Below are 27,015 nucleotides of genomic sequence, written 5' to 3'. Positions count from 1 at the left end.
ACGGCTATAAACAGTCATTTGCTCACCACTTCTCCATTTTCTCGGCTTTGTTAAAGTCATAAAACAAAAATGTCGCAGCTTGTCTGGGAAAAACCAGACAGTGCAAACGCCTTTATCATAAAGAACATCCCATGTTGGACACCTAAATGCCTGTTACAAAGTGCTAACATTGGAGACTCCTTTTATAAACGTCCCTTACAGAAAACGTCACCATTTTTGTGATGCTTTTCCTTAAAAGGTTTTCCCCACGTTTTTCACCCCATGGCTTAAACAACGAAGCGGCTAATTTATAAATTTTTCCTGGTTTTTTTTTACCGGTTTCACAAACTTCAAGCCAAAAAACTGAACCCCATAACATTAGACCAATGAAATTTCCGAACGGAAATGAAAAAAAACGCACTTCACCTGTGTTCTGAGCTGCACGGCATCGGGAGAAAAGCTTTCACCGCTGTTGATTTTTAAACGCACGACGATGCTATGAGATGAACTCCCGAGAGAAATACAGTAGTTGTGAAAGGAAGGAGGAAGACAGTGAACAATGACTTTCTTGGTCGGCTACTGTTTAGATACAAGCCGTTGTAACACGTTGAGTCTGGGTGAAGGGAGAGCGCGCTAACTCCAGTTACAACAGAAATCATATAAGCACATACAGGTTTCCAAAACTCGTGCTTTTTTATTTTTCTTGGCAACAGCGTTATGGGTTAGTCAAAGAAATGAGCATCAGAAAATAATGAGCACATAAGCCTCAGTCAGAAATTACGGTATATAAACACTTAACCATATATCACATCCTTGTATCTGACTTTGATCTTCTGATTTCATTTACATATAAAATGAAGTTAAAACCATCAGTGTGGTGATCATCATACTTCAGTCTGCTGTTTGTGTGTTCATTTTAAAATTACACATTTCGGCTGCACTCAATGGTCTCTTTATATCAAACAAGCCAATGTGTGGTCTAATAAAAAAGAAGAGTAAATACGTGCTCTCAGAGGGTGAAAGGAAAAAACCGGGTTGGAAGTATCTATCTTTTAATACTTCCTTTTTAGCTCGGTGACAGGGGAATGCCTGGTTTACATTACAAAATAACGTTTTTTTCCAAAATGCCATAAAACACATACTACAGTACATAAGAACTAGAAAACACGTCTCTTTCAAATGTAAAGTGCCTGGTGAAAGTGTGAAACACAAAGTCTTATAGGTTTTCATATACATGCATGTTCCTTTCTTATGCAACAAACTAAGTTAAAGGCAAATACACAAAAATTGAAAAGTCAATTACTGGTCCGAATTAGACATTTTTGTCTCTAACAGAAGAACTTATACTTGAACAGGAGAGAAGATGCTGCCAGATGGCTACATGCCCACAATTGAACATGGAGGTGGAAGCTTAATGGTTTGGGGTTGTTTTGGAGCAGGGAATGCTGGAGAATTATAATATGGCTACCATTCTATACTTTAACACTATGCAATTCCATCTGGACGGCAACTAATTGGATCCAACTTCACCATACAATAAGACAATGACCCGAAGCATTCGTCCGAACTCTGTAAGCGTTATCTAAAGAGCAAATATACAGTTAAATTGCCTGGGTTTTGAATATAAACAAATAGAACATGCACATGTCTCAAAATTAAGTGTTTCCAAACCTTTGACAGGCACTGATAGTCTATAATAATAAAAGCAAAGACCACAAAAAATTCTTTGAAATCTAAAAAGTAGCATACTGTTCTTTTATATATTATATATAAATAATATAGAAAATTGCATCTGTGAATACCTAAAGTTAGTGTTCGATAATTTGCTTTTTCTGGCATTTAAAATCATATAATTACCCAAATAATTATCTAGTTGTTTTATAAGGAACATCAGTTTCATCCTCTTTTCAGCCAGGACTAATTTCATCCCCTTATGAACCTTTTATCAAATTACACCCTGCAAATAAGTCTTCAATTACTATTATTGCTGCTTCACAATTCAGTACACACACACACACACACACACACACACACACACACACACACACACACACACACATATGTTCATGAAAAACAACTAGTAATAAACAACCACACATTTTCTGAGCTAAACAGAAATATGTATTCATTGCTTTTGCAGTAAAGTGTTTAACAATGCAGTTTGAGCTTCTCAGTGATGCGGATTACCATCATAAAACAGCCCCAAGATAAAAAATATAGAGAAATAACAAAAAGAAGGGAACTGGTTTCTTTTCTTTCGGATTCAGAACCGCATTAAAGGAGAAACGCATAAAATGTGTTTATTATGATGCGAGTTAATTATGATGGTAGTCATGTGACGTGTTTGCATCTCAACCATAAGAGATGATATTCAGAGCTACTTTTCACACACTCCTGGTTTCCTGGTGATGTTCTATATCATGTTCATATTAATATGAATTCACCATGTTATTCCAGACACTCAGCTACTGTGTTTAGTGAGCAACATGATGACAAGCATGATGGCAGTATTAGCATGAACATTGCAGGTTTCCAGCTTTAAAAACTGGTTTGTTTGCAAAATGAATGGACGAGTGGTGAGAGAGCTGGACAGATTCGAGGGATAAAGTGCTGTGGCATCATTCTCTTTAGGTAGAGATTTACATTTAGAGCAGAAACCCTTATTAAGAATGACTAAAGGGTTAAGAACCTTGTTTAAGGTCTGAGCAGTGGAAGCTTGGTGGTGCTTGAAGTTTAACCTCACAACCTTCTGAAAAGAAGAAACATCTTAAAGCTGCCACTTCCTTGACAGACGAAGTGATCCCACTGACAACACGCAGTTGTTAAAACGGTGAAAACAGACCGAGATGTCAATAGCAGTCATTTATAAAGAGAATTAAATTTCATTACAGCATAAATCTTGGACTCCAGTGACAAATCATTCTGGCAAGCAGTTAAAACCAGTAGATTATAAACAGTTGACTATTTTAGTATATTAAAGCTGAACTACACCTATCACTGGGGTGGTACTGTAAAGTGTATACCTTCTGCACCTTTAATATACATGTAGTGTATCTTTAAAGCTTAAATCTAAATCTATCTTAAAGATACATGACATAAATGACACTATATTCTCTTCCACCATTAGGTCTATCAGTCTCTTGCTTGTATGTCTATATGTACATATATACAGTACATAGTACATATGTATGTATGTACTGTACGTATGTAGCCTTTATGGTACCAGCCAATAGGAAAGGGGTTCTTGGAAGTGTATTGCAATGTTCCTCAGATAAAGATGAGGAGATGTTTGGTGGCCAGCAGGCTGTAAGACTACCACCAGTTGGTGTGATGGGAGTTCAATTCGCACTAACTGGTGCTATAAAAGCCAACAAGTGCCTGGGCTTCACATCCCATCACCAAAAGAAAAAAATAATGAGTCAGTCCTATTGCTTAAATTCTTACACCAGTGTTTTTTTGTGCATGAATATGATTGCATTCCTCTCCAGAAACACCGCATTCCTGTGTATACACACATACACGCGCGCGTGCACACGCACGAACACGCGCGCGCGCTGCGGCACAAAACCCGCACAACTTTCGTCTCACGCGTGAACCCCGGTAAAAAATTAAATAAAATAAATTAAATGATGTCTCTATTGCATTCAGAACCCGGTTACTGTGCACCAACCTTCTTAGAGATTACCAGTCAAAGGGAAGAGAGCACTCACCCCTAAACGACCATCCGTGAAACCCCACGACTCCGATCAGGCTGCAACACGCAAAACACGCGCAAAACACGCACCTTCTTTTGCTTCCAGTCTGCGATCACACTGAGCTTCTCTGAGCTCCGGCTCTCAACAGAGCGCACACCGGTGTGGAGATCCGCAGACTCCAGACGTCCACCACTCCTCCTTCTCCTCCTTCTTCACCACCACCACTCCTCCTCCATTCCTATTCTGCTCTCACACTGGGGAGGAGTGACAGATCCCCGAGATTAGTACGGAGCCACGCAATGCTTCATGGGAAGTGAAGTGCGTTTATACTAGGGCTGGGCGGTAGCATTTTTTGGTTCTATCCCGATAACATTTCAATATATCGTCAATATATCGATACCGGTACAGACACCAGTGTGTTTGAAAGCCACCATTATTAATATTAAATACACTACAACGGACTTCTCTTTTCTTACATTTATATATAATATTCAGAGAAATGCCTTTATTTGTTACATACATTACAGTGGATCTTTTTTTTTTTTTTTTGCATAACCAAGTAATATTTATGAAGCTGTGGTCAGAGTGTAGAGTCAGCCCTAATACAGCACCCCTGCAGCATGTAGCACTAAGAGGCTTATTCAAGGGCTCAAGAGTTTGTGGGAGGTGGTAGCTCCATGGTTAAGGCATCAGAAGGTCACAAGTTCAAATCCAAGCTGCCTTTGCTGGGCCCTTGAGCAAGGCCCTGATCCCTCCCCTGCCAAATGCCATAAATGTAAGAGTGGCAGCTTGGAGATACCAGGGCTTGAACTTCCAACCTTCCGATCAGTAACCCAGAGCCTTAAATTCTGATCTATTAACTCCCCATAAATGGTAACTGATGACAAATAATCAAACAAAATACAATCCGTCCCACAAATTGTCTGGCTTTCTACTGAAAATTCTGTTAGTCTTCTTCTTCAAATCATGAATTGAGATACCTTCACTCCTTCTCAATAATTCAGTCACTGATTGCTGTTTTTTTCACAGCTTTCACAATGTTCCTGTCATCAAGTGCTTTGATGTTCGGTTGTTACTACACCTGTGGGTTTTTTTTTTGTCAGGATATTCCAGATTGTTGTATCGGCTATGCGCAATGCTTGTGCAATGACTCTGAGAATTTTCTGTCTTTTCTCTGATTACATTGTCACATAGACAGCTTCTGAACAACAAATATAGCCTTCACAAGTGAAACCCTGAGTTTGAAACCAAAAGTTGTCATTTAAAGCTTTTAAAAGCTTGCACAATGAATATAAGAGGGAACAAGAAACACCTGTCAGTCGCATGTTCCGATATTTGTAATCACTTGAAAAATGGACGAGCTCAATGCATGCTATTCTCAGAGTTGTTTCACGCATATATGTGTAAATAGCAGGCTGTCCCTCACCACAACATTTGTGCATGTAATATCTCAGAGCAGTTTTCCCAAACACATCCCACTTTAACTCCATGACACTTAGAATACGAAAAAGTAATATTTAGTATATTGCAAATCTTGTTTTGTTAAATAATGTTCCACTCCATTTTTTTTTTACATTTCAGTGTTCCACTGCATTCACATAGCTCTGTTATCTTAATACTATGAGCTCTTTGGAATATTCCACAAGTTTAATTGGATGTCATGGGAAGAAAAATTTCTCTCATTTGTCATGATTTTATCTTTATTTGCAATTATACCTACAGACGAGGCCACTTTGAAAGTGCAATCCATTTACTTTCAATCTGGTTATTCATTTCAGAGACAAATGTTCAGGAATAAACCCTTGATCATGTAGTTTCTGGAAACGAGTTGACACTTTCCAAACGGTTTAATGCGTGTTTTCACAGATTCAATGGTGAAAACGATCTTTTAAGATAAGCCCTTCTACTACTGTATATTAATGTTCTTAAAGCACTCCCTGAACATGCAGAACTTTTGGTGTCCCTCCTGTACTAAAGGAAACCTTGTACAGGTCTATATTTAGCACCAATAGCTATTTAAAAACCCAAAATAGCCTTTTTAACCTGTATTCTTAAAAGTTGACCCCAATGCCATCAGGGTGTTGAGCGACTGCATTTTCATGTGGCGGCTTAACTCATTTTGGATTGCACATTTCAGCCTTGACCACAATGGTCTGTGAAAAAGGAACAAGCTTTCAGAGGGTGTTCAATAGGAAACACTGTCAACAGTCATTGGTCTAAATATAGTGCATCTAACATTCTGTGTGTTTGCATACACAGGAAAGAGAATCTTGTCAAAGGAAATGACAAATACTGTGTGACTAAACTGAACAATTGAGGGGTAAAATAAAATGCTTGATATGCATTTACAAGAAGAGGCTGTTTGTAGCTGGGAAGCTGCATGTTTACTTATTTACTGTAAGTGACCATAAGATTCTAAGGACCATCGAAAGATAAATGTATTTATTTTATACCATGGTGAACTCAAATGTGCATGCACAGAGAATTTTTTCTTTGTTACCAGAATATACGATATCTATTAGGGCTGGTACGATTCATCGATTCGTATCGGTGCATCGGCATGAAAATTAACGACGTGATGCATCCATTTAAAAAAGTGTGCATCGGTTACAAGTTGGCATTTGTATTGCAATGCATCACTTTTAACAATTTGCAAGTGTAAAAAACAATTTATTCATATATATAACTATAAGTACTGTGCTAAACTTTTATTATATAGAAAGTGAGTAATAACTTGTGACTAACACTTTAAATGTACACAAAACTACAGAGACCGAGGCGTGTCCTGGGAGTCACATGGAATATAGATTAACATGGCAGAGGTAGAGCTGCAGCTTTCCAGAGACAGAAAAGAAAAAAACATTTGGTTTAATTTAATCTTTTTTATTTTTATTTGTAATACAAAGGCCTGTTTGTGAAAGGGCCATGCAGGGAATAATGTCTACATTGTTATATCTGCAATCTGTAACTAGCTTAAAAATGTGTTTATTTGCTTGAATATTTTTTCCAGTTTTTTAATACAACCAGCTCTCATATGTTGTACAGTATATAACACACCAGCTCTCATATGTTGTACAGTATATAACACACCAGCTCTCATATGTTGTACAGTAAAGTCTACAGCTCAACCAACCTATTTGCTGCACCCACAAAGAATGAAGGAAGATGGCAGCAATTCTCACCTTGTCATCTCTCTGTATCATTTAATTCATCTTAAAAATAGCTGAGTCATGCTTGACTGTCTCCGTCCTTCTTCTTACTCAAACACAAAGGCAATTCATCTGCAGGGCTGCTGCAGTCCTGGGAACTGCACATTAAGTCCTGTGTGAAACTGTGATCAAGATTAATTATTATCCGATGTTTGTTTTCTAAGAGAGGAGAGAGAAAGGCCTTTACTTATACATACATATACATCACAGCACAATGAAATCCTTTCACATTTCCCTGCTTGTTATGAAGCTGCCGTCAGAATGTAGGGTCAGGAATGATACAACATCCCTGGAGCAGAGCCCCTTGGTCGAAAGACTAGTAATGGCAGTTTGGCAAGGGCTTGAATACCTGACCTTCTGATAAGTAACCCAGAGCCTTAAACATTGAGCTGCAACTACCACAGTTTTCTAGGACAGATGATATTACAGATGGGATGCATTTTACATTTCATTTAATTATTTTTATTCGTGGACTGTTTTTAACAGTGGACATTGTGTCAAAGCAGCTTTACAAAGATAAAGCAGTGATAAAAGTATGTATAAGTTTGTTGCTTATAATTGTAAGTTTGTCCCTAACGAGTGAGCCAGTGGCGACTGTGGCAAAGACAAACTCTCTAAAATAGCATGATGAAGAAACCTTGAGAGGAACCAGATTTAAAACGGATCCCAGTCTCATCTGGTTGGAATCGAATGTTTATTCCTACTGAGTGAGTGACTGCTGCTACTGCATAAGAACATTTTCAATAATCATCATCGTCAGGCTCCTTAATAAATGTTTTTATTTTGCACATCTGCAATAATATTTATAACATACTATATATATTATTATTATTATTATTATATTATTATATTAATATACTGTATATATAATATATATAAACTTTTGGTCTGTACTATATATATATATATATATATATATATATATATATATATATATATATATATATATATATATATATAGTACAGACCAAAAGTTTATATATATTATATATACAGTACAGACCAAAAGTTTGGACACCTTCTCATTCAAAGAGTTTTCTTTATTTTCATGACTATGAAAATTGTAGATTCACACTGAAGGCATCAAAACTATGAATTAACACATGTGGAATTATATACATAACAAAAATGAACTGAAAATATGTCATATTGTAGGTTCTTCAAAGTGAGCATCAAGAGAATGCCAAGAGTGTGCAAAGCAGTAATCTAAGCAAAAGGTGGCTACTTTGAAGAACCTACAATATGACATATTTTCAGTTGTTTCACACTTTTTTGTTATGTATATAATTCCACATGTGTTAATTCATAGTTTTGATGCTTTCAGTGTGACTCTACAATTTTCATAGTCATGAAAATAAAGAAAACTCTTTGAATGAGAAGGTGTACTGTACTGTATATATATATATATATATATATATATATATATATATATATATATATATATATATATATATATATATATATATATATATATATATATATATATATATATATATATATATATATACAGTTGTGTTCAAAATTATTCAACCCCAATGCTGTAAATGGTTTTAGAATTTAGTGTACATTTGTAATTGTATTCAGAATGAAATCCTACAAGGACTTCTTAAAGAACCATATGCAACTAAAATGACATCAATTAGTTTTGTAATACAGTAGTAAATGTTTCTTTTGTGAATTCTTCATTGACATAATTATTCAACCCCTTAAAGACTACCACTCTGAAGAACAGAGGTTCAATGAAGTGTTTTCAATCAGGTATTGAAAACACCTGTGGATATCAGGAGCAGCAATAAAGCCTAATAAGCACCAATTAGGCAGCTTTAAAATGACTGTGATACTCAGCTCCTTCTAGACATTTACTGGTGTGGTTACAAACATGGTGAGGTCAAGAGAATGGTCCAGGAAGACAAGAGAACAGGTGATTACTCTTCACAGGAAGGGCAATGGCTATAAGAAGATTGCAAAGATGTTAAACATACCAAGAGACACCATAGGAAGCATCATTCGCAAATTCAAGGCAAAGGGCACTGTTGAAACGCTACCTGGTCGTGGCAGAAAGAAGATGCTGACTTCGACTGCTGTGCGCTACCTGAAGCGTAGAGTGGAGAAAAGTCCCGTGTGACTGCTGAGGAACTGAGAAAAGATTTGTCAGATGTGGGTACTGAAGTTTCTGCTCAGACAATACGGCGCACCCTGCGTAATGAAGGCCTCCATGCCAGAACTCCCAGGCGCACCCCCTTGCTGTCCCCAAAGAATAAGAAGAGTCGACTGCAGTATGCCAAAAGTCATGTGGACAAACCACAGAAGTTTTGGGATAGTGTTCTGTGGACTGATGAAACAAAATTAGAACTGTTTGGGCCCATGGATCAACGCTATGTTTGGAGGAGGAAGAACAAGGCCTATGAAGAAAAGAACACCTTGCCTACTGTGAAGCATGGCGGGGGGTCAATCATGCTTTGGGGCTGTTTTGCTTCTGCAGGTACTGGGAAGCTTCAGCGTGTGCAAGGTACCATGAATTCTCTTCAGTACCAGGAGATATTGGATGACAATGTGATGCAGTCCGTCACAAACCTGAGGCTTGGAAGGCGTTGGACCTTTCAACAGGACAATGATCCCAAGCATACCTCCAAGTCCACTAGAGCATGGTTGCAGATTAAAGGCTGGAACATTTTGAAGTGGCCATCGCAGTCACCAGACTTAAATCCGATTGAGAACCTCTGGTGGGACTTAAAGAAAGCAGTTGCAGTGCGCAAGCCTAAGAATGTGACTGAACTGGAGGCTTTTGCCCATGATGAATGGGCGAAGATACCCGTAGATCGCTGCAAGACACTTGTGTCAAGCTATGCTTTACGTTTAAAAGCTGTTATTACTGTAAAAGGATGTTGTACTAAGTACTAAGATTGAATGTCACTTGGGGGTTGAATAAAACTGATAATGATGTGAGCTCAGAAAAGACATTTGTGGTTATTTCATTATAAATGTTATGTTATATTTGTCTGACCTACACGTGCCTCTTTGATTTAATTGTAAGCAGGATGACTGAATGATCATAATCAATGTCAAACCGACCAAAACAATCAATTTCAGTGGGGTTGAATAATAATATATATATATATATATATATATATATATATATATATATATATATATATATATATATATACCTACAGTATATTCAATTATTTTATCAGCAGTTGTGTTTTGTGATATCACTACTTCAGTGCTCAAGGGACTGTTAGAAATAAATGTCAAAAATGCAGATATTTTATACTGACTTATGACTTGCCCAAAGCAAAATGTGCCAAGAATATTGCACTGATCAGCACTGCCATATTATTGAATAAGGCCTAAAGTTTTCTGTTTTCAGTAAAGAACCATTAAATTGAATATACACACAAGATATTTTTTATTAATTAATTTGTCCTGGTAGCTCATACATCCACATTCAGACAGTCATTTGCACTCTGTTACACAGGTAGGGGCATTTGTGGGAAGAAATAATAGCAGGATAATAACAATAATATTAATAAGAATAAATAATTTTGTCTTTAGGAAACTGTATTGTCAAACTGCCACTCTTGGGCCCTTGAACAAGGCCCTTACCCCTCTGTACTTCAGGGGTGCTATATCATGGCTGACTTTGTGCTTTGACCGGAGCTTCTGCCAAGATGGGATATTTGAAGAAAAGTGTTTTACTGTGCTATTATGTATATGTGACAAATAAAGGCTTTTTTATTCTATAATAATTGACATTTATCCTCCAGTAAATGGTCTATGTATACCGTAGTGTGTAAAATACTAAATATTAGACTGAACATTCTAGGATTTCAGTCTTATTTTGAAGTTTGATTAGATCAGATTAGATTAGATTAGATTAGTATGACTGTAGGCAAAATATAAAAATGACCAATTTACACAATGCAGCAGTTATCCATTCATGAAAATCCTTATCATCTTGCGCCATCTCATGGTCACAAAGCGTACTAACAATTTTCTAGAAGATCTGGGTTTTAAAGCATCAACAATTGGAAAAAAATAAATAAAAATACAATTATGACGTATACTGCTATAAACAAAAATCTATATGTGAAACTATATTAGTTTTGTGTATGGCTTTCTGAATACCTGTACACTCAAATACTGCATAAAGAGAGATGAAATCAGGGTACAGTACATGGTTATATAATAAAGGGGTTTATTTTCAGGGTGCACTACATAGGGTATAATAACAAACATGATAATATACAATAAAAAAAAACATTGAAAATGTAATTCTTTAATCTTAGACTTAATACAAAAAACACAAACCGTGCATTACTAAATTAAAAATGTAATGAATCTCTTTTTTCCAGGCCTGTAGTGTACTCTTTCTCTCTCTCTCTCTCTCTCTCTCTCTCTCTCTCTCTCTCCACCCATTATTTTTTCTTTAATTATCATTTTTAATAACTCTGTACTTTACTATAATAGGGCGCTGTTAGTGACGCACTGCATGACGTGCAGGTCAGAGTTCATGGTGGAGAAACATGGCGGCCTCCAGAGGAACAGTGGTGTTAAAGGCGATAAAGAAGATCGTCGTTCAGTTTTGCCCTTTTGAAGCCAATGTTCGAGCCACACGGTATACATTCTTATTTATTTCCTATTATTTATAATTGAAAACAGGTATTTGTTGTGTTGAAATGTGGCGTGTCCCTCGTAAAAAACATCCAAATCTGCTGCAGATTGAATTCAACCTTTCATTATACTGTGTTATTTTATTACTGTCTTATGTCTGTGATGTTACTGGCTTCATTAGGTAATGTCAGACCTATAAAATAATTAAACAATTACCATACAGGAACACCTGCTCATTCATAAAGATTTCTAATCATGGAACAACAGCACGATGCATGAAATCCTGCAGATACATTTTAAAGATCACACTGGAGAAAGTGTCTTCTCTGACTTTCAGAAATCTCCTGGGATCAATCACAAATCAGTCTAGTTTTTACACAGAATGGTGTGGAAAAATAAAAACCCTTTTGTGATTGTAAAAAGTCTCCTGGATGAGACACCTTGCTGATAAGAGAGAACATGAGAATGAGCAGACTCATTGCATCTGACAGGAATCAACAGTAGCACAAATAATCACTTTTTTACAACCGTGCTGATCAGAAAAGCAATCCAGTATGCACTCCAGTTTAATCCATCATTCTGTTGTGGATTAGCGATAGCAGAAGCAGGCTATATCAGCTTCCAGTCCTGTCAGCCAAGAATCTAAAGCTGTCCTAAGCACAGATTCACCTGAACTGTCATACATAAAAATAATAAACTCCAGCGAAAAATAATTTTTAATCAATAAATGTTTGTTTTAATGATTCACCAAGTCTCAAATCAAACCCCAAAATCCACCATGATGCACAAATCCGGCAACTAAAACCGTCCGTGTGGAAACATAGCAAAGGTTCTGTTTGGTGTCCTGATGATTTACGCAATTTAAAACACCATAATTACTTTCGAACATTTACAAAAATATTTTGTCTTCATGCTCCATGTTGAATGTGGTTTGACTGATAATAAACATACATTTGCATAAAGCAACAATATTAAGTTTTGGTTTTCACCAGGAAGCATGCAACTGAAAATCATATTGGAGTATTTATGTAATATACACTATACGGACAAAAGTATTGGGACACCTGACTTTTCCAGCCAAATGTGTTTCTTTCCCCTGTAACCACAATGTTGGATGTCTTTGAATGACAGATGACCTTATCCAGAGAGACTTATGATTGCATTTATACAGCTGAGCAGTTTGAGAGCCCACCAATGGTAGTTTGATGGGTGGTGGGATTTGAACTCATGACCTTCCATACAGAAGTCTAATGTCTTAACCACTGAGATACCACTTCAGAAATTGTTCCCTTCATTTAAACTACGAGACCCAAATCTGTTCCAGCATGACAATGCCCCTGTGTGCAAATCCAGATCCATGAAGTTATGCTTTACATGGTTTGAAGTGTAAAGCTTTAAAATTTCCTCCCCTCTGATCGCTGCTGAAAGAATGTTCAGAAACAACATATGAATCTAATGGTCAGGTGTCCACATGTTCTTCAAATGGTGTATGTAAATGCTGCATTAAAACATCTTATACATTTTGTTATGGGTTGCTGACTTTTTTTGTGACAAATCTTGACATCTTTAGAGACTTTCTCGTCGTGGTTGGATCGGAAAAGGCCAGGTCTACAAACATGAACTGTGAAGTTGTAGCAGAAGTGAAACACGACCGGTCAGATCCTGTGATCGACATCACATTCAGTAAGTGACCTCAGTAAGAATTTTCCATTGTGTGCATTCTGACAAAGAATGATTACATAAAAGAGGTCAGGAAATAGGTGTCTTCAACTACAGCTGCATTTGTCATTATATTTATAGGACACTCTTCTTAATATGGCTTTTGTTTCACAGTGGATGGTGAAAGGTTACTGATGAAAGGAGCCAATCTGACAAGCCAAGAGATGCTTTCAGCCCTACAGACAAGATGCATTGCTAAAGACCCTCAGTCCAAAGCCACAGGGAAGAAGTAGTGGTGTTCTCTGTTTGTATATGCTTTTTGTTTATTTATTAGCTTTTCATTTAATAAAAATCTCAATTTCTAAAGTAGTCTTTTGGTTGTCTGCACTACACCATTACACAGTGTGTTTCTGTACACAATTAAATCATCAGTCAAAGAAACCAGTGTAGAAACCTATTGGAATCAGGATGCTTATTGATATCCTAACAGTCTTTATTGGTATCCAGTAGATACCTACGTGATACACAAGTCACAAAATGTGATCTGTCGGTCTTTAATGGTATCTTTTTAGACATAAAATCCCACTAATTGTAATGTAAACACCTGTGTAGATCCTCGTTAAAGCTTCGATTAAAACCAAGAAAAATTCCCATTATAGCCATTAAAATTGTGACAAATACTCCGGTGGGTTGCTATTGTTTATTTATTTATTTTTTTTCAGCAAAAGACCCAAAGTCTCACTCTTTCTTCACCTTATTCCTACAATCGTCTGCACATTTCAAGACAATTTACAAATGAACATCATTTGGTTTTCCTCCAGTTATTCTTCACTTCAAAACTAAACAGTCGAGTAAAGAAGCTTTTATTGGCATTTCATGTGTATGGATTGAAATGAGTATTGAGTGTGTTTGAGTTCAAGTTTTTAACAGATCAGTGACACAGTTGAGCGTGTGTGTGTAAGTTTGGTGCAGGTGGAGATAAACCTGCTTCGGTCCATGTTACTGGTTGGAACTTGTCTGTATTACATTTTGATTGAGACAAAAATAGTATTAAAGGTTTATTTTATACGTATTGTACCAAAACTATATCATCAAGAGGTATTAAAGAAACGACTTTATTCGTGTTGTCGAGGATAAGGATAAGGGTTAGAGTCAAGCTGAGGACATGCTACACAGGTAAACCCAACTCCGGCCTGCCCCCACATTTGGAGAGACATATTTTAAAAATTAAATTTTAAATATAAAGGTTTAATCATGTCATATCTGTATTTCATAGTAAAGCTAATACTAAAATTTCCCTTAGTTAATAATATAGAATAATTTTGTGTTGATTCACCCAACAACCAAAAGAATGGTACATTCAACATAATATAAATGTAAATGATTTTATTTCACTTTGATAGTAATTCATTATGTTAGTAATAATGCTCTTTAATAAGTTATATATCTCCTAAAATCCCTTCTACTATCCATTACCATTGTGCTCACTGAATATAATCTCGTGTACTATATAATCATATTCATATTATTCGTATCATATTATAAATTAATTTATTATAATTTATTCATATTTATCATAGCCTTACCAACAGGTACATATGTAAATATTTTACACTGCTACCAATGCACTTCTGGTTATAAGCTAATTATTTAATCGCCTTGCACCATAACATACCGTGCAATGACAATTAAGTTGAATCTAATTTATTCTAATGTAAAAAGTAATGCTCATTTGTCAAAAACCATCATAAAATCTCCAAAATAATACTGGTAGTCTGTCTGGCCCCTGTAATTTTATGTTACAGATTGACTCGGCCCCCAAATAAAGAACAAAAAAATGATGTGGCCCTTACGGAAAAAGGTTTGCAGACCCCGCGCTACATTTTCCATTCCATTGACTCTGCAGATCTTTATTTTAATATAACACTTAATATTTTTATTTTATTTTTGGGGTGCAAAAGCCTTGGCTGTATCTGCCTCTGAGCAGAGTTTTAGTCTGATGAACTTAACAAGTGTGAACTGAGATGCAAACTCTCACCTACATAAGATCCTGAAAAAAAGGATTTAGGTTTGTAAAGGGTTTGAAAAACCTTTAGAAAAAACAGGGGCAGTTGGAGGTCACTAATATTATGAGCATATAGCTGTATTGCTTATAGCTTAAATAGCTGTAGTAAGCATTAAAATGTACTGGATTGTAAAGTATAAAACTACAGAGTCATATCATTGTATTATATTATATTCAATTATATTATATTATACTATAAATATCATTATTTCTTAAGTATTATGAAGTAATAATAATTTCAATAAAACTGTAATAGTTAAGCAGATTACAATTTCATATTATAATTTATTATATTATTATTTACTTTTATTTTAAAATCATAAATAGCAATAAAAAAACAAATAAAAACCTAATAAAAAAACTATTATAAAATCCTAAATTAAGGGGGCAATGCCAACCTTTATTTAGAATAAAACTGCATTAGTTATGTAGATTACTATTATATTATATTATATTATATTATATTATATTATATTATATTATATTATATTATATTATATTATATTATATAGACTTTATTTATTTTATTATTAAATCTTAAATGATAGGAATCAAGCTTCATTGATTTTATTATAATAAACTTTGGTAGAAGTTCTGCCCCATGGCCCTCAGTTATGTTTGATTTTTGGCTGTTTGTGTGAAAAAGTTTTGGCACCTCTGCAGTACACTGTTAGAGAGATGTATTGTAAAGCATTTCTAGTACGTTTACTGTATAAAAATGTAGTTAATGTGTCCTGCATATTATTTCCTATTTGTTTGCATATACAGTTATTAAAAAAAAAAAAGTGTCCATTTTTTTGCTTTGAGTTTTTTAAACCCACACATGAACCTTGTCCCTCGTTCTGCGCTGCACTGGTGGAATAAAGCGGAACGACACCCGGTGACGTTTCGCGCGTTGATTGGACAACCCAGACGTGCGCGTGCTGCACTAACGGTATATAAAGAGCCGGGGTAGACCGTTACTCGTGCTGGTTTAGAACTAACAGGAAACTGAGGTTTATTATTGTATAAAGTAGGAGTAAACAAAAAATTTGCAAAAATGGTGGATCAATTTGTGGGAACATGGAAAATGATTTCCAGTGACAATTTTGACGAATACATGAAGGCACTGGGTATGTTTGCATTTACTGTTTAAAAAAAATATATATATATATATTTCAATGTGTATTAATAGATAGATAGATACAACTTTATTGTTATTGCATAGTACAGGTACACAGCAACGAAATGCATTTTGGCATCTACCAGAAGTGCAAAAAGTAGCAATCGTGCAAATAGTGCAGGTCTAGTTGCTGTGTATATAGTCTATGTGATCCTGAAGGTCATGGCATTAGGTATAAATGTGTACTCATAGCCTATTTGCTGTCTTTCTGTTTTGTTTTGGGTTGTGCCCACAAAATTTTGCACTATATATGAGTTATTGTATTTTCCCAGCTAACAAAGCACATATTAATAGTTAAGAAAATAGCTTAAGGATACAATTTAATCCTACAACTGTTATTATACATTGAAATGACTACAAATGAATTTCCCCTGTTCCGCAGGTGTGGGCTTTGCCACTCGTCAGGTGGGAAACAGGACCAAGCCTAACTTCATCCTCAGCGTCGACAACCAAGGATTGATCAGCATGAAGTCGCAGAGCACTTTTAAAACTACCGAGGTCAAATTCAAGTTGAACGAGTCGTTTGAGGAGACCACTGCCGATGACAGAAAGACCACGGTCAGTAATGAGTTCTGCAAGACTTACACGTCTGATAACGAGTCCAACTCTCTTATTGCCTATGGACATTTGTGTGTGTGTGTGTGTGTGTGTGTGTGTGTGTGTGTGTGTGTGTGTGTGTGTCTCGTCTCTGTGTACAGACCGTGGTGAGCCTCGAGAACGGAAAACTGGTGCAAAAACAGACCTGGGATGGCAAGGAGACCACATTAGAAAGGGAATTGAATGATGGAAAATTAATAGCGGTGGGAATTTTATTTATAATATGATGATATTTCTAAAAATATATAACATGCACATATTCTTTGTTCGAAACGTCTTCTTTTTTTATGCTCTAAAAATGATTGTATTTATTTTGTGCAAATTGTCTAACATTTTGCAGCGAACATTGCATATATAGACCCCTATATAAGATTAACAAAGTTAATGACAAATTAACATTCTGCATTTTTTTTTGGTTGTTGGGGCTATGATTAATTAGCTTTATATTTTAAAAGTGAAATAAGACCTTTGATATTAGTATGGTTGTTGTATGTAATATAATGACCCTGTTATTAAACGCTTCATAATCAGATTCATCTTACAGAGCATAGCGTAGTTCATCTTTTGTCTTTTGTAAAATCTGATTTTTGCATTTCTCTGCAGACCTGCAGGATGGGAGACGTGGTAGCGGTGAGGACTTATGTGAAAGAAGCATGAACCTGGTTTGAACCTGGTGTTTTTTTGGAGATGCCTGGCTCAGTTCAATGAGCAGTCATTTATTGTTCTTGTTTTCTTCTGTTCATTCATTTTGGACACTAAAGCCTTTGCATGCAGTGTGTTCCCAGATGCATTTGAGATTAATCTGTGTTATGCATTGAATAAAGATTTGATCATATCTGCCTTTAACCATTTTGTTCGCTTCTTTATTGAACCCTTCAAACTCTGCACATGATTAAATATATGACGTGAAGGAGACTTGCTTGGATTCCCAAAATGACCTCAAGGCTGTCAATGTTAATTTGATCATTGTAGCATCACAGCATTTCTTATTCACTTCATTTTCAATACAGATGTGTTTGGTCCCATTTTTTTATTTTTTAACTAACTGCACTGTGTACTTTTAAGTCTGCTGCAAAAGTATATAAAGTTCAGGATATATTGTAAAGTCATTTGCAAGTCAATAGGTCCAGGCATGTGTCCTTACCTTTCTTTCTCTTTAATAAGATGCTTTAAGATTAATAACTGATTACTAAGATAAGAATTTAAGGATTATATTTTTTTCCCAGGAAACTACGAGTGCACAACATATTTAAACATCTTGATATTTTCTCTCTGTGTTAAAAGTCACAGGATGTCCTTTCCTTTCTTTTTGTTTTTCTTCAAAAGTTTCCTTTCAAAATAGTTTTAAAATGTGTACGGAAACGAGATCACAGGTCACCTTGCCTTCGTTCACTCTGACCTGCACTGAAATCCTACATCGTTCCACTCATGGCCATTTTCCCAGGAGAGGAAAAAGAGGAGATGCGTTGATTGCAGTTAACAGCAAAAACAGATGAAACAGGAGCATTGTGGGGCAATTTCCTACAACCCATTTATTCAGAAAAACAATGCACTTTCCTATTCTCGAGACCATACAAAGTTTAGATAAAGGGAGGTGGTACTGGGAAAAAAATACTACTGGAATTGTTTCCAGTTTATCTCCTGAGCATGCTGAGTTCAAACGAGGAGGACATGTGATCACAATTTACTTCAGATCTATTTATTGTTACTGCACAGGAGATCCTTCAGGGATCACGGCAAGGATCTGTGCAGCTTTGCCTGTGTGCAGTAAAACAATGTATGTGTGTTTTTGGTGAATTGAGTGAAAGTGAAATTCTTGATGGGACTGATTTGTAATGAAGGTTGGACAGTGTTCACAAGGGGAAACAAAGGTTGATGTGCAGAAGTGTTCGAGACTGTGATGTGTTTTTGTGTGAAAGGGGAAACGAGGACAATTGTATGTATGTATGTATATATATATATATATATATATATATATATATATATATATATATATATGAGAAGTACTAAATATTGCATTACATTAGAGCCAAAATCCAACGTTCCATCTCTCGACTTATCTCTGTCCTTGCTATTGGTTATGATAGTTGCTGATTATCTCAGTTCTGTTCAGTTGGTTACAGATACAGTACATGGATGATGATGTGAAGTGCATGAGCTCAGCAGACATTTTGATAGCTGTTCTAATTGAATACAATCTAAATTAGTGAGGCTTGATCAAATTGCGAGATGTCACTCAGCTAGCATAAATTTAGGCAGACTGACTGATTTTTCTAGTCAGTTTTTTAATCCGACTCCATAGAGAACATAATCTTTAATAGAAGCTTTTATCTAGAACAAAAAATAGAATTCCAGAAACAAAAGAACTAAATTTTGATTTACAGATTGACTGTTTTCTAGAAAGTACTTATGAGCGAAATGCCTCGAGGTTTTATTGATCATTTAGTTACATGCAATTTATGCACAAAAATAGATTATCAGAGGCAAGTCCCGCTAGCATTGTTCTATTTCAAGAACTAAACTATTTGCCTGTGGAATGCTGTATACACTGCACCACTATTGTTTTAGTGTGTTGCATCCCAGGTGTACACACATGACAGGAAGCTGAACTATTGTAGGCTTTATTGATACAGTGGGATTACTGTGGTGTCATTTTGACTTGGATGCTGTTTTTGACTGGACAGACAGTTATTATAGGAATTAAGTCATATCCTTTAAGGAACATCTGGAAAGCTACACTCCAGGAGATCATTCCCACCCTTCCGTTGTCCTTTCTCGTTATCAAACACACAATGCTGTTACACAATTCTGCCTGGTCTAGTCGAATCACAAGGCCAAGGCTACTGTCTTTGGCCCCACAGTTTCCAGCATCCTTTGGTGTTCAAACAACAGAGGTCATAAAATCTATGGTTAAAGGTCATACAATTCTGTGGCAGGGGCTTAATAGTTACTGTTGTGTGTCTGTGTTTTGCTTATCCAAGAACATTATTTCTGAAATGTATTGAAATGTATTGAATGTATTGAAATGTTTCAAAGCATATCTTTCTGCAATATTCTAATTGCAAGATTTTTCCAGCAATGTTGTAAATCATTAGTTTTAATAATTAAATTTTTTTTGTTAAATGTATTATTTATTTATTTCATTATGTTATTTCTTTAATCTTATATACCACAACATCCTCTTCATGTTTACTATTACAAACACAGAGACATTCCTTCTACTCATGATGATCTGGGGAAGCGGTAGCTCAGTGGTTAGGATGTTGGACGAAGGTCTTGGGATCAATCCCAAGCACCACCAAGCTGCCACTGCTGGGTCCTTATGGAACATACCATAACCCTCATTTGCTCAGTTATATAACTGAGATAATTGTTATGTGTCTTCATGGAGCTGGATTTTGTCCTGTTGGAACAGGTTTTGGTCTTCTAGTGCAAGTGAAGACAAAATTTTATTCTACTTTACTCTATGACATTTGAATAAATTTCGTTGGAATGATTTAGGAAGGAACAAAGTGTGAGTTCAAAATTGAGAGTTTAAAATATGTCATTTACAACAGCGGTCCCCAACCTTTTTTGCGCCATGGACCGGTTTAATGTGAGACAATATTTTCACGGACCGGCCTTTAACGTGTGGCGGATAAATACAACAAAATAAAATGATACGACTGGAATAAAAACTGGTATTTTCTAAATATAATAATAAACGTGAATACACCGTGTTGTTTGTTGTTCATTTTGCTCGCTTGGGGGTTTGAATTTTGAGGTAATGTATTGTGTGTTAGCGGCCGGAGCCCCTTTAAGAAGGTAGCGGATGGAGGTAAGACATGTGACCGAGGCATCATGACATGCATCAAGAGTGAGTCATAGACAGATGTGGCGGAGAGAATCCAGTAATTTTCCAAAATAAAACCGTTCAGAAAATAAATACAATGAAAATAATGTAAGTTATGTATTTTTTTTTATGTGCGGTTATTGATTCCATTATCCAGAGCTACTTACATTTTATCATTCATACAACTAAGCAGCTATGGGGTTAAGGGCCCTGCTCAGGGGCCCATAAATGTCATCTTAGGTGTGACCCAGATTTGAACTCACGTTCTTTAGTTCCAAACTCCAATGCCTTAACCACTAAACTATACCATCTCTCATGTTAGGTGTTTGTAAAAGCTGTGGTTGAGTCGTCAGACACAGGCATTCAGAGAAAAAAAAAAAACATTTATCAGGTTCATGCCTGTTTAGCTCCCCCACTAAAAGTCAGGGGTCAGGACTAAGAAGCTTGTTACCATGCAACAAGACTTTCTAGAATGCCAAAAGCATTTCTATTGGACGTAGTGACCAATGGTTATCACTGTTCATGAAACTCACCAAGTCAAACTCACCACAAAATCCAGCAACAGTTTGTCTCATAGTCCTATCACACAATGGAAATAAATTAGAAGAAGCACATTTGTCTACATAAACAGAAATTTTTCAGAGATTGAACTTTTTCAGAATATGAAATCTCAGACACAGGCCCATGTTAAACATGACGAAGAAACACTATATGAATGTTGAATGTATCAAAAAGCTCTTGAACCTCACCATGATATAGGAGTTCTGATGTGAACAAAATCATGCTTTTGAATTCACCATCCCCCTTTCACTCAAAGCAGTAACCCACAGCGGGAGAGCAGCTCAGTATGGAGCTGTGAATATGGTGATCTTTAGCCTCTTTAGAGTAAAACAGCAGCGTAGAGCCAGGTGCGGCTGGCCACAGATGTACTTCAAACAAACGAACAGAAAAGTCTCATTTTCCTGTAGGCCAAATCATCATACAATATGTTTTTTATTTCAGGAGACTAGTTGTAGAGGTTCATAAAACATCTGAAGACTATTGATGTTTAAGGAAAGAATAAAACATGGAAATTTACATTTAACAATGGGGTTGTGTGTGATGAGGACTGACACAAGAAGCTTTTGCTACAACCCTAACGATGATTGTTATTTTAATAACCGCACATCCTAAAGTGTTTAATTTGTCTTATAATGAGGCAACCTAACAACAGTTACGATTTTTAATTAAATGTTAATGACACAATATATATATATATATATATATATATATATATATATATATATATATATATATATATATATATATATATTTTTTTTTTTTTTTCTCCATTTATGACATGCTTTGTGATGGTCAATACACTCTACTCTCCTCTATTCCACTCAAATAAACGCCAATCTATTCTACATTTGCCCTCATTAGGAGCAACTTACAATTATCGCACTTGTATATGCTAAGATTTAGAGGCTTAAGGCTCAACAGCAACAGCTTGTTGGTGCTATGATTTGAACTCACAACCTTCCAATCCACAGTCCAACAACTTCCAATAATTTGTACCACTTGACTTAAACCGTGCCTCACAAGACGGACATAAACCTGTTATAAACATGTCACATGCAATTATTTACATTTAAATTTATGACATTTGGCAAAAACCCTTATCCAGAGCAACTTAGAGGTAGATCTTTCACACAAATTAGCAGCTATGGAGTCAAGGGCTTTGGACAGAGGCACAGGAGTGGAAGATTGGTGTGGCTGGGATTTGAACTAAAAAACTTCAGTTCCAGAGTCCAATGTTTTAACCACTAAGCGACCACTTTTCTTCTGCAATTATGATCAGTCATGAGATTTCTATTCTATTTGATTCGATTCAATTTTAAACTAAAATATATAAGCTAAGTTTATAAGCTCAAATTCACCAAACCACTGATCAAGAAAAAGTGTTTTACAAATCAATAATATTGGAGACTCCTTCAATATCTATAATTGCAGTGCAAATTGTTTTGAATAAATAATGTATTTGAATATATTGGAGTGTACTAACATAAACTTATGTATTGCTGCTGGAAATACAGGCACTGTTGTAGAGTGGGACATTAATCAAAACCTTCCGAATAATCACAATCAAGCATTGATTGTGTTATAAATATTATATTATTATATTAGTATAAATATGATAATAAAATATAAATGTGTTTATTGGATTTAGATCCAGAGGGAATAGTATTATTTATATTCCTATAGAAGCGATCATGGACAAGAGCTGACAGTATAAGCAAAAAATAAATAAAAAAATTTATTAATAGTTTACATAACTTGCTTATTGAAAAATATTTCCCTGCCATGACTCATAGCCGTTTTACGTCATTTTGGCATATAACCATAAAAAGATGAATGTTGTCCTTAATTAACTTCATTGTGTTCCCGTGTGTGCAACATTTGTGCCAGACCTAAACAGTACCTAGAGGTGCTTATCAGCTTACAACAGTGCAGTGGGAAACAAAAGGGAGGTCAACGGGACGTGGGTGGAAATGTAAGGCAATGGTGAAGGCTCGCTGCCAGGGGTTTCATTGGAAATTTGGTACAAATAGTGTCTGTGGATAGCAATCTGTAAACCTGTCAAACCTTTAACGGATTTATATTACAAACTCCATAGAATGGTCAAAAACACCATATTCTACAGTATCCTGGCCTTAGGATGTCAATGCATGCATTTTTTTTAAATATAGTGCTTAAAAGTACTCTCTGATATGAATAATAAACAGATAAAGATCATGGTTTTGTCTGAAGTATCTGGCTTGCCAGGCCTAGATTACCGAACCATTAACCATTTATCAGCACAGAGCCGTGTTTTCTAAAAACATTGTAAAGATTAAAGCATCCTAACTAGAAGATCAAGGGGGTGTTTAATCTGATAGACCCCTGTCTACATCAACAAGATTGAAGTAGTGCAAGTTTCCAACATTAAGTTCCTGGGTGTGCACATCTCTGAGGATTGGTCCTGCCACCAAAACACCTCGATTCTGGTTAAGAAAGCTTGTATGTCCCCTGAGATTTTAATTGGAATTTACTGTTGCATCATTGGGAGCATCCTGACTAACTCAATTACACTGTGGTATGGCAGTTCCATGATGTGTGAAAGGAAAACCCTGCAAAAGGTGGCGAAAACCGACCAATGCCCCGTTGGTACCAACTATCTGCCACTGAGCATCTTCACCACAGTAGATGTCTGCACAGAGCACAACATCAAGGACTCCTCACATCCCAGGCACAAACTGTTCAACCTCTTTCTATGCAGGAGGTTTGTATCAGAACCAGCAGGGTTTCCATACAACCATCATTCTACTGAACTTTACATTACATCATAGGACACTGATGTCTCACTGATGCTTCAATGCTTTCACTGCCTGTAATCATCATGCAGTTCTGCTCTACTCTGAACCTACTCTATTATCCACCATGATTATACATATATGTCATTGTAAATTGAATCAATAGAATATTAAATATAAGCGTTATATATCTGTATATTCACTGTGTATTATCTTGGGTACTGTAAGTTGTATCTATTAATTTGTCTATCTTCATCTATCTATGCTCACTTGACTTTATGATGATGATTTCTGAGCAGAGAAGAATGGGAAAGGCCTTGATATGTTTCTATTCTAAATTTGTTTAAACATTGGACATGTGGCTGTGAACACAGCGTACGCTGAGAACAGGGAGCTGTGTTTAAATGTGTAATGGAATTTTGGACAGAAAAATGCTGACAATCTGAAGCCTAAGCTTAGCTTGGTCTCTAAGGAACCTCTAAGTTTTCCCCACACATGGCCACAGATAAGGCAAAGGGAAGGAATCAGAGGAATTTGCCTTGTTTGGGGGATAGAGTTGTGAAGTAGATAAGTTTCCCTACAGCTCTACAGAACCATCCTGAGCTAAGAGGGTAAATTCACCACTAATGTTTTGTAAGTTGTGAGTCATAATAGACTATTTACTCAGAAAAGCTATTTAATCTTTTTGATGTCTTTTTATCCAATGTTTTTTTTTTCCCATGGATTGGTTCCAGGTCAAACAAGGAAAACAATCCCCTTCCTGTAGTAAAGACAACGCAATATGAGCAAGAGAGTATGTAAACATACACAGCTTGAGCCTGTTGTCAGCTTAGGGGTGCCTCTGAACATATTAATGATGGTAGCCTGTATCAGAATTAAACCCAAGACATTAACAATGAAAAACAATGGATTCATGAACATCCTTCGATTACTTCCCAACATGACACGCATTTCCACGAACTGTGGGGATAAGATAACATTGGCTTGTAAAAGCTAAAAGGAAACAGGAAGCCATCTGTCATTCGCAATTTCTATTTTCTTCATGCATGTAAATACAACATTGACCATTCACAATCCATTAAGCCTTAATCCATGATTCAAAATCACAAACAAGACTGCTGGTGTATCCTGTACAACAAAACCACAAAGAGTTTAACGGCTAAATATGGCAACATGGCTTATTATTCATGGGGTGAAACTGGACTAAATATGTCTGATACAGCTCAAAGTGGAGCTCTTGCACAGCACAGCTGTGAGTAAAGAAAGCAAACATTATTGTCAGCAGCTTAGGAGTTTCACCGTACTTGCTCATGCCTCACTTTTGATCTAGAAATGCAAACGGGAAGTGTTTTATGGGACAGACAGGAACCCATATAGAGCTGAATGGGGCTTTAGCGAGATCACAAAAGAATGAGGTGGTGGGAGGTATATGAGAGCCGACTGCAGGATGCTAAGACCCTTAAACAAGTACTTGCCTTCTGGCATAAATAATTCACTTAATTGGCGCTGTGTCACACACATACCGCAGGGTTCAAATCAAATTTTTCCCTTCTTCTAAAGTACAAAATGCAATCATGCAGACACTATAGCAGAGTATCAGCTTTATAGATCATCATAAAGGGGGGCTTCTTGTTTAAACAGACCAGTAGAGTTAAGCCCCTCCTCATAGCTGTTAATGATAAACAACATTTATACAAATCATTCATTTTTATCGTTCGATTTTTAGCTGCAATCAAATGATCTACTTTTGCACTTTTTCGAATATTGGTTTATCCAGGTGTAACAGCACCATCAACTGCAAGCAAATACACAAAAAATATGAAGACAGTAGATACATATAGCGAGTCAATGACTCAGTGAATAGACACAGGATTTGATCTCCATTTGCAGTGCCATTTTTTAAAACTCTTAATAAATTCCCTCTCTCTCAAGCAAACCACATTTTTCCGGTGACTCAATAATTAGTTTGTCTCTGCTTACCTTCTGTTTAATATGTTTGATATGAAGTTTTATCATGCATTTCTAGGGTTAAGTTCATGCCTTGATGATCACTGCTATATTTTCTGCATCAGTTCCTGTTGTTGACCTGTGCATGTGTTTCATTATTGATCGTGGATTATTTTGTTTTAATATTGCCTGCCTTTTGACCCATGCTACAGACATTGACTACAATTCTTAGCTTTCCCATAATACCAGTGCATAATCCGAGTCTCCTTGCATTTTTGTGCATCTTTTCTGTGCATTATGTTTTTTAGGGGATATGAAATTGAAGCAAATTGTGTGGGTTTTTTTGCAGATTCTACAGGCAATAAAATGCAAAAGTATAAATAATTATCAACTGTTTCAAGCTATTTTGGCTGCCCTTTACTCATGATGTCCAGCTTTTATTGAAAAAAGTCAGTTTTGAAAATGGCCTTGCAACAAATTCAATTTCGTCTCCTCTGTCAGCAATTGTGGAATGAAAAAACGGTTATTAATATATTTGAGCTTGTGCAGTTTACTAGCTAGTGAACGCTCTGACCATCCAATCAAAGGATGTGAAAATACAGACATTATTGTACGCCTGCTAGATGGCCCCTGTGTCACCAAATTGAAGTCTAATTGGTTAAAGCAACAGTCTCTTGCTCATATATTTGAAGCTACAGTGCTAGGGTTAGGGTTAGGGTTAGGGTTAGGGTCTAATGAATTAGAATATGGATAAATTATTTACTATATCTCACTATATCAGATTTTAGTCCCGAAATAGCTTTGGGAAAAAATCTGTTTGTAGATCGACTAAGCACACACTATCCAAACTAAGAACAAATGACATAAAAACATGGCATATATATATATATATATATATATATATATATATATATATATATATAT

General features: G+C 36.1%; 3 protein-coding genes across 5 annotated transcripts in view; 2 read left to right on the top strand and 1 right to left on the bottom strand.

Annotated features, from left to right (window-relative positions):
* Positions 1-3,915, bottom strand: part of pag1 (phosphoprotein membrane anchor with glycosphingolipid microdomains 1) — a 52,669-nt gene extending 48,754 nt beyond the window's left edge. For 2 of the 3 annotated variants that reach the window (XM_046834723.1, XM_046834725.1), the window contains exon 1: positions 3,690-3,915. The gene's annotated coding sequence lies outside the window, so the exon portion shown is untranslated. The remainder of the gene's footprint in view (positions 1-3,689) is intronic. The other variant, XM_046834724.1, reaches the window with a different exon arrangement.
* Positions 3,916-11,364: 7,449 nt separating this feature from the next.
* On the top strand, positions 11,365-13,522 carry mrpl53 (mitochondrial ribosomal protein L53). The gene is made up of 3 exons (XM_046835165.1): positions 11,365-11,501; positions 13,068-13,180; positions 13,331-13,522. Exons 1-3 carry the CDS (start codon positions 11,410-11,412, stop codon positions 13,447-13,449), a joined length of 324 nt encoding a protein of 107 aa, XP_046691121.1. The 5' UTR covers positions 11,365-11,409; the 3' UTR covers positions 13,450-13,522.
* Positions 13,523-16,178: 2,656 nt separating this feature from the next.
* Positions 16,179-17,826, top strand: fabp4a (fatty acid binding protein 4a). The gene is made up of 4 exons (XM_046834247.1): positions 16,179-16,333; positions 16,766-16,941; positions 17,082-17,183; positions 17,584-17,826. Exons 1-4 carry the CDS (start codon positions 16,261-16,263, stop codon positions 17,635-17,637), a joined length of 405 nt encoding a protein of 134 aa, XP_046690203.1. The 5' UTR covers positions 16,179-16,260; the 3' UTR covers positions 17,638-17,826.
* The last annotated feature ends 9,189 nt before the right edge of the window (positions 17,827-27,015 follow it).

This window comes from Silurus meridionalis, chromosome 22 (genome assembly GCF_014805685.1).
Source record: "Silurus meridionalis isolate SWU-2019-XX chromosome 22, ASM1480568v1, whole genome shotgun sequence".
In the NCBI taxonomy this organism is placed as follows: domain Eukaryota; kingdom Metazoa; phylum Chordata; class Actinopteri; order Siluriformes; family Siluridae; genus Silurus; species Silurus meridionalis.
This window is presented reverse-complemented; position numbering and strand designations above follow the sequence as displayed.

Coding starts and splice junctions, on each gene's coding strand:
- mrpl53 (XM_046835165.1), top strand. CDS start 11,410: ATGGCGGCCTCCAGAGGAACAGTGGTGTTAAAGGCGATAAAGAAGATC. Junction 11,502..13,067: donor GCCAATGTTCGAGCCACACG/GTATACATTCTT, acceptor TGACATCTTTAG/AGACTTTCTCGTCGTGGTTG. Junction 13,181..13,330: donor TGTGATCGACATCACATTCA/GTAAGTGACCTC, acceptor TTTGTTTCACAG/TGGATGGTGAAAGGTTACTG.
- fabp4a (XM_046834247.1), top strand. CDS start 16,261: ATGGTGGATCAATTTGTGGGAACATGGAAAATGATTTCCAGTGACAAT. Junction 16,334..16,765: donor CGAATACATGAAGGCACTGG/GTATGTTTGCAT, acceptor CCTGTTCCGCAG/GTGTGGGCTTTGCCACTCGT. Junction 16,942..17,081: donor CCGATGACAGAAAGACCACG/GTCAGTAATGAG, acceptor CTCTGTGTACAG/ACCGTGGTGAGCCTCGAGAA.